The 18,641-nt window shown below is 36.1% G+C and overlaps 1 protein-coding gene across 1 annotated transcript; it reads right to left on the reverse strand.

Annotated features, from left to right (window-relative positions):
* Positions 1-2,232: 2,232 nt before the first annotated feature.
* On the reverse strand, positions 2,233-8,529 carry LOC136846329 (spore coat protein SP60-like). Its single transcript, XM_067117129.1, has 3 exons — positions 8,484-8,529; positions 2,663-2,824; positions 2,233-2,420 (listed from the first exon to the last, which is right to left on the reverse strand). Exons 1-3 carry the CDS (start codon positions 8,527-8,529, stop codon positions 2,233-2,235), a joined length of 396 nt encoding a protein of 131 aa, XP_066973230.1.
* Positions 8,530-18,641: the final 10,112 nt, after the last annotated feature.

The raw sequence follows: 18,641 nt of genomic DNA on the forward strand, positions 1-18,641 counted from the left end.
TTCTTATAGATCTTGGCATAATGGGGAATTGTTTGAAAAACTCAGGCATCGTTTTTAGAACCTTTTTAAACAAAACTAAAATAGCATTATATTCTACTTAGAATGAAAAAAATCGCCTCTCCTTGCACATAACTGTAGTCGAGTTCTGTTCCTACTGTCACAAAGTTATATGCGAAACTATGTCTGCGTTGTCTGCAATCAAATTGATATAACTGAATCAGAACTATTTCCGCTGAACCCTGTTTCACCTGCAGTTCAGGTCAATTTTAACTGCGTTCACTGTCACGTATTTGGATCCGATTTTGGATTTTCACTATCGTATTTCTAGAAGCCACTTTCGCATACCTAGATATAAAGAAATGTCTCTACTTTTGCATAATTAATTCCCGTCTTCAGTTGGATAATCGAAACGAAGGTCTTAACGAATTTGCTACACCAGCCCAGATTTCCTCGAACGTCTTTGACAGTTTCTAAAACAAGAGAGGAAGAGAAGAGAAAAGTATCTTATCACTCCTGCAGTTTTAGTTTTCCGTAAAAGAAAACTGTTTTGCCGTCTTTGTTTGTCCGTCTGCACTTTATTGTGTCCGCACGTATTTCTGCCCGCACTTTTTCTGTCCGCCCTCAGATCTTAAAAACTACTGAGGCTAGAGGTCTGCAAATTGGTATGTTGATTATCCACCCTCCAATCATCAAACATACCAAATTGCAGCCCTCTAACCGTAATAGTTTTTATTTTATTTAAGGTTAAAGTTAACCATAATCATGCTCCTGGCAACGATATAGGATAGGCCACGACCGATCCGTGGTTAAAGTTTCATGGGCCTCGGCTCATACAGCATTATACCGAGACCATCGAAAGATAGATCTATTTTCGGTGGCCTTGATTATACGCTGTACAGAAAACTCGATTGCGCCGAAGAAACCCTGGCACATTTTTTACTTCTTTAATCATGCGACCACAGAAAGAACCTTGAAAAAAAACTGAATAATAAAAAAACGAAAAAACCTTTCTTCCAATTTTTTCCCTTTTTTTAAAAGTAACAGAGACAATATATCGATCGCTATGCAATATCGACGAAGTCTGTTCGAGAGGATTCCTTCCCTAAGAATTTATTAATGTCGCCTCTGGGTGTGTCTGGGGCGTCTTCCAAAAAAAAGTGGACCGCACTTTTAACTGCTGAAAGATTCGGTAGGTGAAATGTTTCGAGGGTCTGCCTTTGAAATGGCGTTAAATTTTGATCGAATGGGGGTTCTGGCGTCCAGAAAAATAAGATGAATGTGACGACGGTGATCTGATGTTACGTGAAATCGATGCCCTTCGATAACCGATGTAGTTTTCTTAATTTATTAATTCCACGCGTAACTTTCTATATAATCTGTTTATATGTAACTTTCTATATAATTTTTATGCGTAACTTTCTATTCAACTTTTCGGGCTCATTAAAAATTCAAATATATAATTTCACGCATAGTTTTCTATATAATTTTCGGAATCATTAAAAAGATTATAAAAACAATCTTCGTAATTGATTTACGTATTTTTACAAATTTTCTGAGCACTCAGTGGTAAAAATAAACAAGTAAAAAATGCGCCAAAGTTTCTGCGGCGCAATCAATTTTTCTGTACAGTCGCATTAGCGTAGGCTATAATCAAGGCCACCGAAAATATATATACCTTTCGGTGGTCTCGGTATACTGCTGTATGAGCCGCGGCCCACGAAAATTTAACCACGGCCCAGTGGTGGCCTTTCCTATATCGTTGCCAGAAGCACGATTATGGCTAACCTTAACCTTAAATAGATAAAAACTACTGAGGCCAGAGGGCTGCAATTTGGTATGTTTGATGATTGGAGGTTGGATGATCAACATACCAAATTGCAGCCCTCTAACCTCAGTAGTTTTTAAGATCCGAGGGCGCACAGAAAAAGGGCGGACAGACAAAGCCGGCACAATAGTTTTCTTTTACAGAAAACTAAAAGTGTCATGACTTGAAACAGCGATACGTATTTTATTCAACATCGAATACAACGAATGGTTCTCAAATGGTAGAAATTAAACAGGCTACTAAGACTTAAGCATTATCATCAGGAGCTTTCACTTTCATCGACATCATCATCATCATCATCATCATTATAACCATCATCATCACCAAATTCATCATCACTAAATTCATCATTGAATTCATCTCATCATCATCATCATCATCATCATCATCATCAAATTCGTTACATCTTAATCAAACTCATCATCTTCATCACTAGATTCACCATCATCACCAGATTCATCATCATCATCACCAAAGTCACCATCAAATTCATCATCACCACCAAATTCATCATTATTATTATAAAATTCATCATCATCATCGAATGCATCATCATAAAATTCATTATCATCATCATAGTCATCAATTTCATCATCTTCATCATCAAATTCATCATCATCATCATCATCAATTTATCATCACCAAATTAATAAAAATCATCATTTTATCATTACCATCACCATGAAATTCATCATGTTCATCAACAAATTCATCGTTATTATCGTAATAAAAGTCATTATTATCATCATCATCAAATTCATCATCATCATCACCAAAATATCATCATCATAAAATTCATCATCATCATCACCAAAATATCATCATCATCATCATCACCAAATTCATCATCATTTGCATCATCATAAAATTCACCATCATCATCACCAAAATCATCATTATTATCATGACCATCAGCAAATTCATCATCATAAACTTTATCATCGTCATCATGAAAATCATCTTCATCATCATCATAAAAGTCATCATCATCATCATCAACTTCATCGTCATCATCATCGTCGTTATCATCATCATAAAAGTCATCATCATCATCATCAACTTCATCGTCATCATCATCATAAAATTCATCATCATGAAAGTCATCATCATCATCAAATTCATCATCCTCATCATCATCATCATCGTCATCGTCGTCAAGGGGAGAGTAATCAGCAAATAGCCACTACTAATACGGAGCCAAGCAATAGCATTAATCGGCGAAGTCATTTCTCGTCATTCATTAAACTTTCTCCCAAATATGAGACAGGTGTTTCTTTAGTGCCAAAATATTAAAGGGCCACGGGGGGAGGGGCCGGGGAGCTCTCATTGGCTTACTAGCCCCCTCCCTCTCCCACTTTCCTTCCCTGCCACTCCCCCTTTCCCCTACCCCCAAAACCAGCCAAAAAAATAAACTTAGACGCAAACTAGACAAAGAGATGGAATTACAGTCCAAGTTCCTTCTTACGTCTCGAACTTTCGTGATAAGGGAGGAGAAAGAGAGAGAGAGAGAGAGAGAGAGAGAGAGAGAGAGAGAGAGAGAGAGAGGAACAACAGGAGGGAAAGGAGGTGAGCTACTTCAAAGAGGCGGCCATGCTTTAATCCAGCCTGGCTCTGGAATGGAGTTTTCCAGGAGAGTGAGCGCCTTCCAGTTCCTAAAGAATAACTCCTGTCTTTATCATTCTATCAGCAGCATTTTCTCTCTCTCTCTGTCTCTCCTTTTCTCTCTCGTTCTCCTCCTCTAGCCTCCTCCTCCTCTCTCAGCTTTTCTCTCTCTCTCTCTCTCTCTCTCTCTCTCTCTCTCTCTCTCTCCTCCGTGCGCTTTCTCTCTCTCCCCTCTCGTTGGCTTATTGTTAATACTGATGGAATAAATAATTTTCGCTTTAAGAGGTGAATTGTGAATTAGGGCGAGACAGGTTGTCAAGGGAATTTCACAAAATGGAATGGGGTCTTGTGAGGAGACAAGTCGGACTCTGGCTTTTGACAAGCTTGGTGATTCTTCTGCATCAGAAATCAAACAGTTTACCAATCTTGTCGATTGATAAAAAAAAGAAAAAGAAACCACTTACACATGTGCGCTAAACATACAATTGCGTACGAAAGAGCAGGCGTGTTGTCACAAACATCACATAAATTTATGCGTTTTATAGCATTTTAGAAAACTTTTATTTTCAGTCTATAATTGATAAAACAGGTTTATTCTCACTCATGTGTTCCATAGGAACTGAATTCTTAGTTTGTGTGATCCATGAGATATAGGAAGGGGTAAGAAAAATGTCGTCTTTTCCGTTGTCTGTTTCATAGGATATTCTCAGCCTACTTCTGTAGGCTTTTATATTTGTGACACTCAGAAATAGATCTCTAATTTTCGGAATCTTTTAAAGGTGATGGATTTATGCGTTGAAAATCGTTTTCCCATCTTCCTTATGAATAGTCATTTCTAAAACTGCCGACATAAATTTCGACTGCACTTGGGATCAGGGAAAGCGAAGCCTACACCAGCCCACTACAACAAAATTAAAGTGTTTCCAACACAGGTCTACTTAATGTCCATTCATTCTTCTTCCTCAATTTGAGAATGTCGTATTAGTAAGTTATGACACTTTGAATACTGAAATGAACGAAGCCAACTTCAGCCAATATAGCAAAACTAGGGTGTTTCCAACATAGGTCTACTTAATGTACATTCAATTTTCCTTCTTCAATTTGTAAGAAAATCATATTATTTAGTTATGATACTTTGAATACCTAGAAAGAACGAATGTCTAAATTTGTCTGGAAGATTCTAGCATCTGCGATGATATGTTAAGTGCATTACCATCCTATTTTGCGTCTATGGTAAAAACGTGGTCTTCGTAAAGATTCTGTTCTACAGATGATTTTACAACAGTTGACGCGACAGTAAAGTAAACAGAAAGAAATACGAACATCTTGCGTGGAAAATTCATCTCATAATGATTAAAATAGTCTTCATTATTTGATTCCCTCAACCTACCTTTCTACGCCCACTCGCTTTCTCCCGCCTTTCGTCATCTGAGGAGTTTCTCTTCTTTTCACAGAATCCTATCTTGCCTCAGCTAGCATTAACATGACCAATCACATTATATCTACCATTATCATACATCATTACCATTACCCGATCACAAATATGAATGATCTCGTGACCTTGTGAGTTCCCAGAAATCATTATGGACTGGATTCATTATTCACTCTTTAGATAAACAAGTAAAAAATGCGCCGAAGTTTTTTCGACGCAGTCGCGTTTTCTGTACAGCGTACAATGCTGTATGAGCCGCGGCCCATGAAACGTTCACCCAAGGCCCGGTGGTGGCCTGTCCTATAACGTTGCCAGACGCACGGTCATGGCTAAACTTAACCTTAAATAAAATCAAAACGACTAAGGCTAGAGGGCTGCAATTTGGTATGTTTGGTGGTTGGATGGTGGATGATCAACATGCCAATTTGCAGCCCTCTAGCCTCATTAATTTTTAAGATCTGCTGGCGGACAGAAAAAGTGCAAATAGCCATCTCAATGGTTTTCTTTTACAGAAAACTAAAATGTTTCCAGCTACTGGATTCGAGGAGACTGTGAAAGCTAGGAACTTTCTAGTCGCAGAAACAGATTCAGGTTCAGTTGATAAATTTTATGAATGTTATATGTTTCTGTATCAGGATGGGTCCATCATATGCAGGTTCTTCTCTCACTTGTTAGGAAATGATGAGATTCTTCTGTGCAACTCACATTATAATTTTGTTGCATATAATCATTTATTATTTTCAATAAGCCTCTTTATAAATCCATAAGCTCTCGCTCTATATCTGTGTTCTGCACGTCTCTCTCTCTCTCTCTCTCTGTGTGTGTTCTGTGTGCTTTCATTGTTTATCTCGCAAAATAAGTTCTCCAGAACTTCTCTCTTCAGTCTCTCCCTTAATTTTTTTTTTTTTTTTTTTTTCGTTAGGCTCTCTCTCTCTACTAAAAACTAGTCTCCTCTCTCTCATCCCTCTCTCTTGAGCGTATCTTCGCATGTGTACGTGTTAATTTGCTTAATTTATTTCTCTTTGCATTTTTCAGTGAACTTGTATTTCAGGTTATAAATAATGTTTTAACCAGAACTTCTCCAATGTTTTCTGTCTCTCCATATATATATATATATATATATATATATATATATATATATATATATATATATATATATATATATAATTTTTTTGGGGGAGTCAGAGCGTTAGGCGAAATCTTCTAACGTTCATCGTACGGTAAGTAAGTATGAAAACTAAGTTAAAATGTTTTCCCGTAACCTCTGCTCTCATTCCATTTTGCCAAACTTACCGACCTAGAGGAGTGACATGAGCTCAGGTAATCTTCTGTAACCCCTTCACAGATGGCAGTTTACTTACTCTGTTATTTTTTAACGTAATGATTTTTAAAACTTTTGTTCTCTAATTTTAACGTTTTGCATTTGTGAAAATTTTGTGAATAACTTATTTTTATTTTTAGCTTTTATGGTTTTACAAAGAATTTTATTTTGAATTTTAACAGCCCTGATGATGTAATTAATGATAATTACGAAACGTTGGAATAAAGTCAGCCCAATCTGTGTGTTTCATCTTCATTGATGATTTTATATATATATATATATATATATATATATATATATATATATATATATATATATATATATATATATATATATATATATATATATATATATATATATATATATATATATATATATATGTGTGTGTGTGTGTGTGTGTGTGTGTGTGTATGTATGTATGTATACATATATACTATATCTTTATACATATATATGTACATACATATATCTATATATTTATACATCTATACATACATATATATATATATATATATATATATATATATATATATATATATATATATATATATATATATATATATATATATATATAAAGAGAGAGAGAGAGAGAGAGAGAGAGAGAGAGAGAGAGAGAGAGAGGTGATTCCTGTAAGTAGTAGATGCCACGTGAGCTTAACATTTATTAACGAATACTACCCAAATGAAAGACTGTTATACAACAGAGAGAGTGGGAGGGTTCCCCAAACCGACTTCCTCTTGTAAACTCACACAGCTCTTCCCCTAGAAACCCTTCTGACATCTTTTACACTTTCTTGTTCCAAACCCTCACATATGCCCCTTAGCTATATCAGGCAGTGTATTATTCTGATAGTAGTATTTTATCCATTTTAAAGCGACAATAATTCTCCTTTTCTGAGGAACCTTTCACCTATTAAACAATACCTTACACATCCCAGTCAGCCTTCCAGTTTAAATTTTAGTGCTCTTACTCTCTTGTAATTTTTCATTCTGACAAGTGATTCATTAAGTCAAAACTCTTCATATCTAAAAAAAATATATATAAATATATATATATATATATATATATATATATATATATATATATATATATATATATATATATATATATATGTAACAAAACAGTAACTCAAATTTCATTACTCTTAAATATACAGGAGAAAGAAAAATAAATAAATATGCTGATAAAATGAAACAAAAACATAAACACGTTACAAAACTTTACTTCAAAATGGTCATTACTCTGAAAAATATAAGAGGAAGGAAAATAAGCAATTATGCTGATAAAAAAAAAGCAATTATAAGGAGGGAGGGCTGCGTAAGATTTAAGCATTCGATGAATTTCATGGCGGATACTCTTGGGATGCTTTCGCGTTCCACGTTAATTAGTAAGTTCCCCAGCAAAATGACTCACCGGTCCTCATCAAATAATAATTTAAAGAGAATAATACTAATGATACTGATGATGACAGCATTTGCACGAGAAGGAAAACCACAATGATAAAGTTAGTATTGATATTCGCTTTTAAAGAACAATAAGAATTAATTCTAGCATGAAAACAGCAACAAATAAGTAAAAAATGCGCTGAAGTTTCTTCGGCTCAGTCGAGTTTTATACAGCGTATAATCAAGGACACCGAAAACAGATCTATCTTTTGGCGGTTTCGGTATAATGCTGTACGAGCCGCGGCCCATGAAACTTTAACCACGGCCTGGTGGTGGCCTGTCCTATATCGTTGCCAGATGCACGATTATGGTTATATTTAACCTTAAATGAAATAAAAACTACTGGGGCTAGAAGGCTGCAATTTGGTATGTTTGATGACTGGAGGGTGGATGATCAACACACCAATTTGCAGCCCTCTAGCCTCAGTAGTTTTTAAGATATGAGGGCGGACAGAAACAGTGCGGACAGAAAAAAGTGCGGACAGAATAAAGTGCGGACGGACAGACAAAGCCGGCACAATAGTTTTCTTTTACAGAAAACTAAAAAGTGACATTTAATTTTACAAAGGTATTGTTCATGATTTTTTGTTTTCATTTTTGTCTCTCTTCTATTTGATCCTTATCTTAGAAAAATATCCTTATTAACTATTAGCAAGTAGAGTTTCTCTCTCTCTCTCTCTCTCTCTCTCTCTCTCTCTCTCTCGTTTATTATCTGTAAAGAAACAAACAATACCAATTATGAGATTCAGATTTTTCTTTGAGTATATCAACCAGTGCCAGCAAACGAGTACAATTTCCCTTCCAACGCGCATGCGCCACCCGCCAGTGTCTGTGTGCGTGAATAAAGAGAACCATACGGGTTTCAGCACCTCCGCGGTGATAGCGATAAGTAGCCGTTACCATGGCAACCAGAACTCCTTTATAAGGCAATTTATTCCACTTGATCAAAACCAACTTGGCGGCGCCATCACAATGCCACGACAGTGATGATGATGATGATGATGATGATGGCGGCTCTTAAGGGCCATTCTTGCGTGCAGTGTAACGCGCATATCGACCGTGATGACAAAAGGCTGATTTGGCGCCTCGGTCTCGGACCCTCTCCAACCTGTCCGCGAGGAAAGAACGGAGAGGAATTAAAGCCCAACTTACGAGGAGGGTGGGAGGGGGTTAGGAGGAGGCTGGATGGAGGAGAGTATTGGAGGAGAAGTGGGGGTGGGGGAGGGGGAATGGAGAGTAAGATCTAACAAAAGTTGGTCTTGCGACAATTATCAACTTGGCATATTGCCCTTCAGATTAAACGCTAAACTGGCCAGATTTTCTCAATAGTCTAATGAAAGTTTGGATATAATGAAAGTTTTTAGGGTATGAAACAACTTCCCGCCTTTTGAGTGGGGAGATGATAAGACTTTCTTCTTCCTCGCTTCTTCTCCTTCTCTCTCTCTTTCTCTTTCTCTCTCTCTCTCTTTTTTTTTCTCGATGCTTCGAGCTGGGGGTAATAAGTCTTTGGGTCTTGGGGAAGAAGGGGTAGGGAGAAGAGGGAGAGGGAGGGAGAGGGAGCGGAGTGGCGAGTGATGAAGAAATTGACGAGGGAAAATATGAAAGAATGATGAGCAGAAAGTCATGAAGAAGGTGAGGAATTAGGAGAAAAGTTAGAATGAGAAATGGAATAAGCTGTGAGAACGTTCGGATAAAAAGTTATGAATTTATCGGAGGTTATGCACAAATACCTCAAAATTAATTTTCCGGAAACTTGGATGAAAGCAGTGGATGAAGGAATAAATCTTTTGCCAGAAATGTAATTTTGTAGCTGTCTGATGTCAACAGGAAAACTTGATGAATGCTTCACTATTTTTATCATTTACTCTTTCTTCGTATTCCTGTTATTCCTTTCGACTGTCAGTCACTAGTTCCTCGTTGGACAGGGTCGGTATAGTTCTCGGCCAGCGTGGGCCCACGTTCGAATCTCCGGCCGACCAATGAAGAATTAGATGAACTTATTTCTGGTGACAGAAATTCATTTCTCGGTATAATGTGGTTTGGATTCCACAGTAAGCTGTAGGTCCCGTTGCTAGGTAACCAATTGGTTCTTAGCCACGTAAAATAAGTCTAATCCTTCGGGCCAGCCCTAGGAGAGCTGTTAATCAGCTCAGTGGTCTGGTTAAACTAAGGCATACTGATTGCGAAGAATTTTTAAGCAGTATGACAAACTGAGCGTCATTCAAAGCAAAATCAAAATATTAAAACTGATCTGTTTTTCTTGTTTGCTTTAATTTTCTTAGTCCAGGCTGCGAATGCTGGTGGTACTGATAAAAATAAAATGAAAGCAACGATTTGAATGAGAGTGAATATTGATGACACGTAAATAAATTGTGTCTTTTTAACTGCAGATTTCTAACGGAAAGACAGGAATTGAGAGTTTCTTGAGCCGTGGCTGAAAGTTTCATATACGCTGTCCAGAAAACTCGATTGCGCCGAAGAAACTTCGGTGTATTATTTACTTGTTTCAATATCTTATTATGCAAAACGCCCTGAACACCCAGTGAACATTAGTAAAACGGACGTGTAAATGTGAACATGGAAAAATTAAAAAACAAAAACTTTGATAATGAAGTTTTATGTAAATGGACTAATCAGTTCTTCGAAGTTCGCCCTGAGTAATTTTATCCTTTTGATTCTGAAAGAGAATTTTTGACGGTCATATCATATCAGTCTGTAAAAGAAAACTATTGTGCCGGCTTTGTCTGTCCGTCAGCACTTTATTCTGTCCGCCCTCAGATCTTAAAAACTACTTACGCTACAGGGCTGCAGATTGATATGTTGATCATCCACCCCCCAGTCATCAAACATACCAAATTGCAGCCCTCTAGCCTCAGTAGTTTTGATCTTATTTAAGGTTAAAGTTAGCCTTTAATCATGCTTCTGGTAACGATATAGGATAGGGCGCCACCGGGCCGTGGTTAAAGTTTCATGGGTGGCAGCTCATACAGCATTATACCTGAGACCACCGAAAGATAGATCTATTTTCGGTGGCCTTGATATACGCCGTAGCGGCTGTCAGAAAACTCGATTGCGCAGAAGCGCATTTTTTACCTATTTATTTCTGTGTACATTTTTGATGGAGTGGTGAGCCCTTTCCTGTGAAACAAATTAAATATTTACTGTAGTCTTTACACTTAATTATTTAATCATCTACATCTTTGTTTTTTACTGCCGAATCTTGAAGAGAAGATCTCCATAAGTAATTTTATTATTATTATTATTCAGTTATTTAGTTATATTTATGATTTAAGATTCATTTAGTTATATTTATGATTTAAGATTCACACGAGACTTTATTTGACTAATTTACACTGGAAAAAGAGGGAAAGTTTAAGATATATTTAAAAGGCATTCGAGAATCACAGACAGTGGTGTCCGGGTTAACAAATCGTTAGATTCTTTCCGAGGTACCGAAGATTTTGATCATTTACTGTTGTCCCAGCCATACCTGACCGTCGTTGAGGTCTTCGCCATTGCTGCGGAAAATATTCGTTTCCTGAGGACACTGACAACACAACGCATCGTTGTCATAGATGTCTGAACACTGCCCATCCATCAGAAAGAGCATAATGACATAATATCAAGATATCACTTATCCTTTGAGTGAAATCTCCATGGCCGTTTTTCCACCTCTCCTCAGGGCACGTGAATAAACAGCTATCAATATCATCACATTCATCACTTATATCATCACCTATATCATCACATTCATCAGAGTTATCATTAACAATTTGCCCGCCGATCGCTGTTTACCTAAAAGGGAAAGGTAGAAGTTGACATATCGGAATGAGCTTTTCATGCCAGCGACAGATATATTCCAGGGAGGTGACGACAGGTAGAGCAGATTACAGTTTGATTAAGTCATTACGTCTCTCCCGCCCGAATGGCGGCAACATGAGGTGATAAAACTCGTCCGTGGTTCCGAACCCTGTAATTTGCATCGTGCAGCCGTGCAGCCGTGTGCATTTACCGTTGCTGTAAAACATCTTACCGTATAAGTCATGCTTTATTCAGCATCTTCATCCCCTCATTCCAGTGATTACACGAGACGGGAATTATATAACGTATGGTTAAGAGAGAGGTGGGAATCATTTCAACAGCAGTTCTGCTCGATCTCGTATCTTTGAGGTTTGGGGAATGACCTTGGAATGAGAGAAGAAGTTGGTCATTCCTTAAAGGAATGAAGGGCTGGACTACATATACCAGTAGGTTTTCCTTTGTCATATCATCTCCTTTTTCAGTTTCGTGCTTTATTATAATAACGAAAGACCTTTTGAAAGCAGCGCTGGTGATTTTTTAATATAAAATTGTTGAAGCGTGAAGACGATAAGGAAAAATCCATCACTCTTATGAGAGGATAACGAATCCTTCGCTATAATACCATTAATCTGCATTATATATCTTATTGACATTACATCTACTTATCTTTGTATCTAGTTATACCTCATTTCTCCCTTATCCTTATTCCCTCACCCTTATATATCCTTTTGCATGGAAGAATCACTTCTCTATCATCATTTATCATTATACTTATCCTTATATGTCCTTTTTGTGGAAGACATCACCTCTCAGCTGCTAGTTATTTTTGATCTTCAAAAATTCCTGGCCAGAAAAGGTGCCAGTTACCATTTTAAGAAAGTTGAAAAACACAGGAAAGCATTGATTTTGCAAGATGAAATATTTTTACATCATGGAGCACATTTCTTGGCAGAACCAAATTTCTTATTTTTTTTTTAAAGTATAGTATAGTAACTGTTGTTAAGTAGTTTTTCATTATGCTGGTTCCAAAGTTTTATGAGATCATGTATCATAAGATCAGTTGGTTAGAGAATACAAGATGGCATTTTGTGTGTAAGTGGAAATTAGGTGTAGCTGTGTATTATTATATAAATATGTATATATATATATATATATATATATATATATATATATATAGATATGTATGTATGTATGTGATATATATACACATATATATATATATAGTTATATATATATATATATATATATATATATATATATATATATATATATATATATATATATATATATATATATATATATATATATATATATATATATATATAAAAGTGTTTCAAGTGTAGAATCTGAGTACATATATATAACCTTATAGGCATATATTTTCTTCCTTCATTGTACCTATCAAACTAACTTGTCTTTCTCAATTACAGATCATCGCAGATGTAGAGAGAAAATCTTCAACCGTTCGATCGGTAAGCTGGTAAATGTTTTTTTTATCTACCCTTTCTGTATTCACTTATTTGAAAAAATTCATCAATGAATAGTACCATTCATCATCATTTCCTCTTAGAGTTTTATATTTATATCAAGAATCATCTGGGAGAATGATGTCCCCATCGTGTATTCATTGCAAAAAGTAGACTACTCATTTTATACTTATACTTCGTTTCCTGTTACTATTATTGATGTACTCATCATTACTATATATTAATGATTTGGATTTTATTATCATTTCATAGCAGAATAATTATTTAGATTCTGACAGTTATTATTATTGATGATTGAAGCGTCAGTAGTAATGATAGCTGTATTAGTATTAGTATTAGTATAGTAGTAGTAGTAGCAGTAGTAGTAGTAATGGAAGCAGTGACCAAAACACAAAATTATTTATCATACAGTATCATACGGTTGACGTCACATGTTAGGTAGAAGCGCATAATATCGAAAGAATTCTTTAGATTTTTAGAATATAATTCAAAAACGTCAAAATGAGAAATTTTTACAGGCCTTAATTTAAAATATTTTACGAGGCAAGGATTAATGCCATCTCTCAATTGAAATTTTTTTTATTTAAGTTTAATATGTTTTCCTTTGCCGGCGTCGATGACCTACGCTGTTGGTACGCCAAGTTAAAGTAAACCACTTAGTCAGTAATCAGTTGTCTTTCTACTTTGCTTAAAAAAAAGATAAAATAAAACGATGTACAAACATACCAATACCGCCTTCCTACCTGCTTTCCGGAAGCCATTCCAAGTCTTTGGAACCTCACCGTTCCCAGCTCAACATCTTCACCCTCCGACCGACGATGAAAATCCGGGCAGCAATATTCCTTTTCTCATCGTCCTCCTCCTCCTCCTCCTCCTCCCACCCCCTTCCTTCTCCTCCTCCCCCCTTCCTAGAGCATCCACCACCCTCCTCCTCCTCTTCCTCACTTCCTAGAATCCCCCAACCCTCCCCACAACCCCTGAGTGTCTCACCCTCCCCACCTCCCAAAACCCCACTAGAAAACCTGCTTCCAACACAAAAGGGTTCCTGGGATAACTTGGTCTCAACTCATATAAAAGAGAATGAGTTGTGGTGTGTAAAATTGGTCAGGAAGTTTTCGGTGGCGATGTTTGATGGCATCCGGGACAACAATGATCATCGCTGAGTATTGCTTCTCAAATGGCGGTGGCCAGAAAGAGAACCCACACTAAAACTTTTCCTCGCTGGCTCCTCTTCGTCCTCCTCACTCCTCCTCCATTGTCTCTCTCTCTCTCGAGAAGCCTCCCCCGAAAAATGAAATTAAACGGCAGGCAGGTGGGTAGGTAGGCGATCCGACTTCCCGGTCATTCAGGTTCGCCTTCGTTTGAGATCAGATCAGATCGTTTCATGAATGTGTTCGTCGATAGGCTTCGTCTTTCTTGATCAGGTCAGCTTCTTCTTCTTCTTCTTCTTCTTCTTCTTCTTCGAGAGAGAGAGAGAGAGAGAGAGAGAGAGAGAGAGAGAGAGAGAGAGAGGAGGGGGCGGTGTCAAATCCCTGATTTTGGGGATAGAGATAAAAAGAATTTAGTTAAACATATCCTTTGTCGTGCATCAGTTTTTGTGAATGTGTCATGATAGGATAGTTTCTGTCTTTCTTGATCAGGTCAGCTTCTTCTTCTTCTTCTTCTTCTTCTTCTTCTCTTCTTCTTCTTCTTCTTCTGAGTTCGAGAGAGAGAGAGAGAGAGAGAGAGAGAGAGAGGGAGAGAGAGAGAGACTCGTGAGAGATTGTGGAGGTGTCAAATCCCTCGATTTTGCGATAGAGATAAAAAAAGAATTTGCGTTAAACCTATTCCTTTGGTCGTGACTGGCCATCAACGTCTCAGTGGCATGGTTCTTTCGTAACAGAAAGAAGAATCCATTTATGATGCTCTTATTCATTGTCTTCTAACTTACTCTTTACAAAAAGGTGACTGAACGTTGATTTTGAGTGTCAAATTAAATGCGCTAATACAGCACGGTGAAAAGGGGGTCACATGATTCCCTGTCAGCAAAGAGAACGAATTTAAGGAGGTTTGAATATCCTGAATAAGGAAAACCTGAGGTAAACTAGAAAAAAAAAGACACGATTTTTAAGTATAATCTGGAAACTTCTGACATCCTTGAAATGCATCGGTAATATATAAATAAATAAATAAATGAGATTAAAAGGGGGGTCTTTCTAATGAAATAATTAAGCTAAAATAGAACATGTAGAACGTTTAAGGACCCATGTGAGATTTTAACCAATCCTCAGAGAGATTAAGTGGTCACCAATTTACGTATCGGGGAAACTAGTTAAAGAGAGTTATAATATGCTGTATGATAATCAGTGAATGTATAACAGTTGAATGACAGTATAAAATTCTTGTTTTCAACAGAATATGAAATCTAGGTTTTGTATTATATGTCCAGGAATTCTGTACAATACTTGGCAGTTTTTTTGCAAAGCATGAATACTTCTGAATTATTTTTACATATGTTATGTATCTTGGTATTTTTTCAACTAAACTTTGGTCCATTTCATGCGTGTAATGACCTACAGGTGAATAAAAACCACACCAGGTTAAAGCATTTAGTAATAATGTTTTTCAATGTGAAATCTAATTTAGACTGTTTAACTGTAATTTTACTATAGCAAAAGGGAATCGGTATTCTACAGAATACATAAGAAATGTGTTGAATTTTTCTTTATGCTACATACTTGAACGTTAGTTCTTTCTTGGGGGGGCGGGCGGCTGAGTGGTGTTCGTATATAGGATTCCTACGTATTCTATACAATGCCCGATTTTACACCTGACTGTGGTTATAAAGTTAAGAATCTACGAAGCTTCGAATCTGCATAACGCAGAAAAGATCTTATTCTGAAAAAGTATTCCCCTGGAACCGTCAACTGCGGCACTGCAAAATGCAAAGGACTTTTGACATCGACTTTCTTCCTCTTTGTATCGAGGAAATATCCAACAAACACGTCAGCAACATGTCAGGAACATTTGGCTGACAGAACTGATGCTTTCTTCGGATTCCGAAACCCTTTCCCGACCCTTTCAAAACGGCCATACAAGTGCCAAAACCAACGCGGCCCGGACAAGATCTGTGCAATATTTCTATTTAGTCAGCGCGTTGCTACGGAATTCTGGGCCCCCCTTTTTTTCTGGCTGGGGATGTGGGAGGGTGGGGGGAGAGGTGAAGGTTGGCTGGCGAGGTTTGTGGGATTTGGGTGTTAAAGTATTGGGTTATTTCGAGAAATGACGAAATTGAGAAACTGATTTTAATGACACACATACTTTTCAGTTATCGTACCTAAAGCATTTTCTTCCAGATCGAGGGAAGTTTTTATAATGAAAATATTTATATGGAATGAGTCATTCAAGTTTTTTTTAAGTTTCATTAAATTTTCACTCACCTATATTCTCTCTCTCTCTCTCCCTCAACCTCTCTCTCTCTCCTCTCTCTCTCTCTCTCTCTCTCTCTCTCTCTCTCTCTCTCATCTCTTTTTCTGCCTGTCTGTCTGTCTGTCTCTCCAGTCTATTCATCTCTCATTTTCCCTCCAGACGATGCAGTATAACTGACAAATCGCGACATAAATTGAATGATTATTATCTATATTCCCTAGTATCCTATTTTAAGTAGCATAGAGACATGCAAAACTAAACATTAAAAAGAGAATGAAGACCCGAATGAAGCAGAGGATAAAGAAAAACGAAGCGCGAGATATGGAGAAAACAGGAGAATCACTATTATTAGTTCATTGTCTACACATATTCGTAAAGCATATGAATGATGCATCGCGCGTAACTTCCTTGTCTTTCCTAGTAAGGTCATATCGTACAGTCGTCACCGAAATATAGACCAAATCAACCTTATTAGGATTGAGTACAATGTGAATGGTATCAGGAATTTCATCACCGATCAGCACCTCTTTGAAATAGAACAGCTTCCAAAGTTCGTTGATATTAAACTTTCACAAAAAAACTTTACAACATTTCTGTTCGCAAAATTATGGGGTTAATCTTCTTCTCTATCTGCGTTTTTTATAATAACGTAGTCATTTCTTTTTAGGTATACATGCATATATTATATATACATATTATATATATTATATGGATCAAATATAAGGAACTCATAAAAACGTCAAAATGTAGAAAGTAAATGCTATGTTTCAGAGACCAAACTGTGTCTCTCTTCAGGCAAATAATGAATGAGAAAGAGTTACAGAAAAGCGGTATTTATAGCATTTACTTTCTGCATTTTGGCGTTTTTATGGGTTCCTAATATTTAATGGAAGCCTGTTTTAACAGAAAATATTTCATAGTCATATTTTATATATAATTATATATATATATATATATATATATATATATATATATATATATATATATATATATATATATATATATATATATATATATTGAGGAACCCACTAAGCTATTATTAAAAAATATATGTGCATGACACACACACACACACACACACACACATATATATATATATATATATATATATATATATATATATATATATATATAAAAAGTATAATAATTAGTTATTTGCGTTTCCTCTTGCTCGTTAAATGAGAAAAGGAAGTAGCTGATTTAATAACAACGTTTTATCGACAACCGCGAATCATTTATCTATTCCATAAAAAATAAGGAAAAATTATATATTTTTTAATAAATTGAAGCCCATGATAAAAGAGAAATTTTAAGGTAAAATTTTTGTGCTCAATGCAAGGAAGTGGAAGAAAAGTAAAATAAACTGATTTTCCCAAGTTCACGACAATAAGAAAGCATAACAGTGAGGAGAAACCGTCCGTTCCCGAAAGGAGATCTCGCATGTTGAGCACAACGTGCACCGTATCATAGCGTAATAAGGTCAAAGAGAGTATCGGTAAAATCAAGGGTTATTGGGGGAGGGGGTGACAGTAAATGACCAGCCAAACCCACCCCAACCCCACCCCAACTCCAATTCCACCCACTTCCTCCTGTCATTAATGTATCGCATTCTTATTTGCTTCTAATTTCTCTTTAATATTTGTGGTAATGTGTGTTAAAATGTGTGTTAATTTCAGTTTAAAACGATGAGATATTCTTTAGCAAAAATATAAATTGTAGAGAAATTGACAGGACATGCCGAGATTGTAATCTTGGTAGGGATATAATAATAATAATAATAATAATAATAATAATAATAATAATAATAATAATAAATTTTAATACTAAAATCCTCATTAGTCAGGGATGAAGTCACCTGGGGAAGATTAATTATAAGTATTATACTTAATTATAATTATACTTAATCATACTTAATTATAAGTATAATGATACTTTTATTATTGCTGTTATTGTAGTTACTGCTAAAAATTAAATTGCAGCGAGAGTGTATAAAAGGCTTTGCAAGTAAAATGTTTTAGTTACGAAAATAATGATAAAAATGTCTCCTTGAAAGAATTATATTACGAATCATGATGTTACCTTACGGCGTAACCTAACCTTTATGACAGATAAAAGAAGAGAGACTGGATTCCCAGTCGAAAAACACTGATAAATAGTTGCAAGATTAAATTTATTTTCATATTTTGATTGATGTTTATTTTCTCTGTTTTCTGTTTGAATGTTTTTAATAATAATAATAATAATAATAATAATAATAATAATAATAATAATACAATCTTTGTATATCGCCAAAGTTATCTCTCTCTCTCTCTCTCTCTC

The sequence above is a fragment of the Macrobrachium rosenbergii genome, chromosome 15 (assembly GCF_040412425.1).
Source record: "Macrobrachium rosenbergii isolate ZJJX-2024 chromosome 15, ASM4041242v1, whole genome shotgun sequence".
Lineage (NCBI taxonomy): Eukaryota > Metazoa > Arthropoda > Malacostraca > Decapoda > Palaemonidae > Macrobrachium > Macrobrachium rosenbergii.

What these genes read in the sequence shown, in the direction of transcription:
- LOC136846329 (XM_067117129.1), bottom strand. Translation starts at nt 8,529, where the DNA reads ATGGTAACGGCTACTTATCGCTATCACCGCGGAGGTGCTGAAACCC. An exon ending in CCGCGGAGGTGCTGAAACCC is followed by an intron (nt 2,825 to 8,483) that starts GTATGGTTCTCT and finishes ATGACGATGAAG; the next exon opens with TTGATGATGATGATGATGAC. An exon ending in TGCAAATGATGATGAATTTG is followed by an intron (nt 2,421 to 2,662) that starts GTGATGATGATG and finishes TTGATGATGAAG; the next exon opens with ATGATGAAATTGATGACTAT.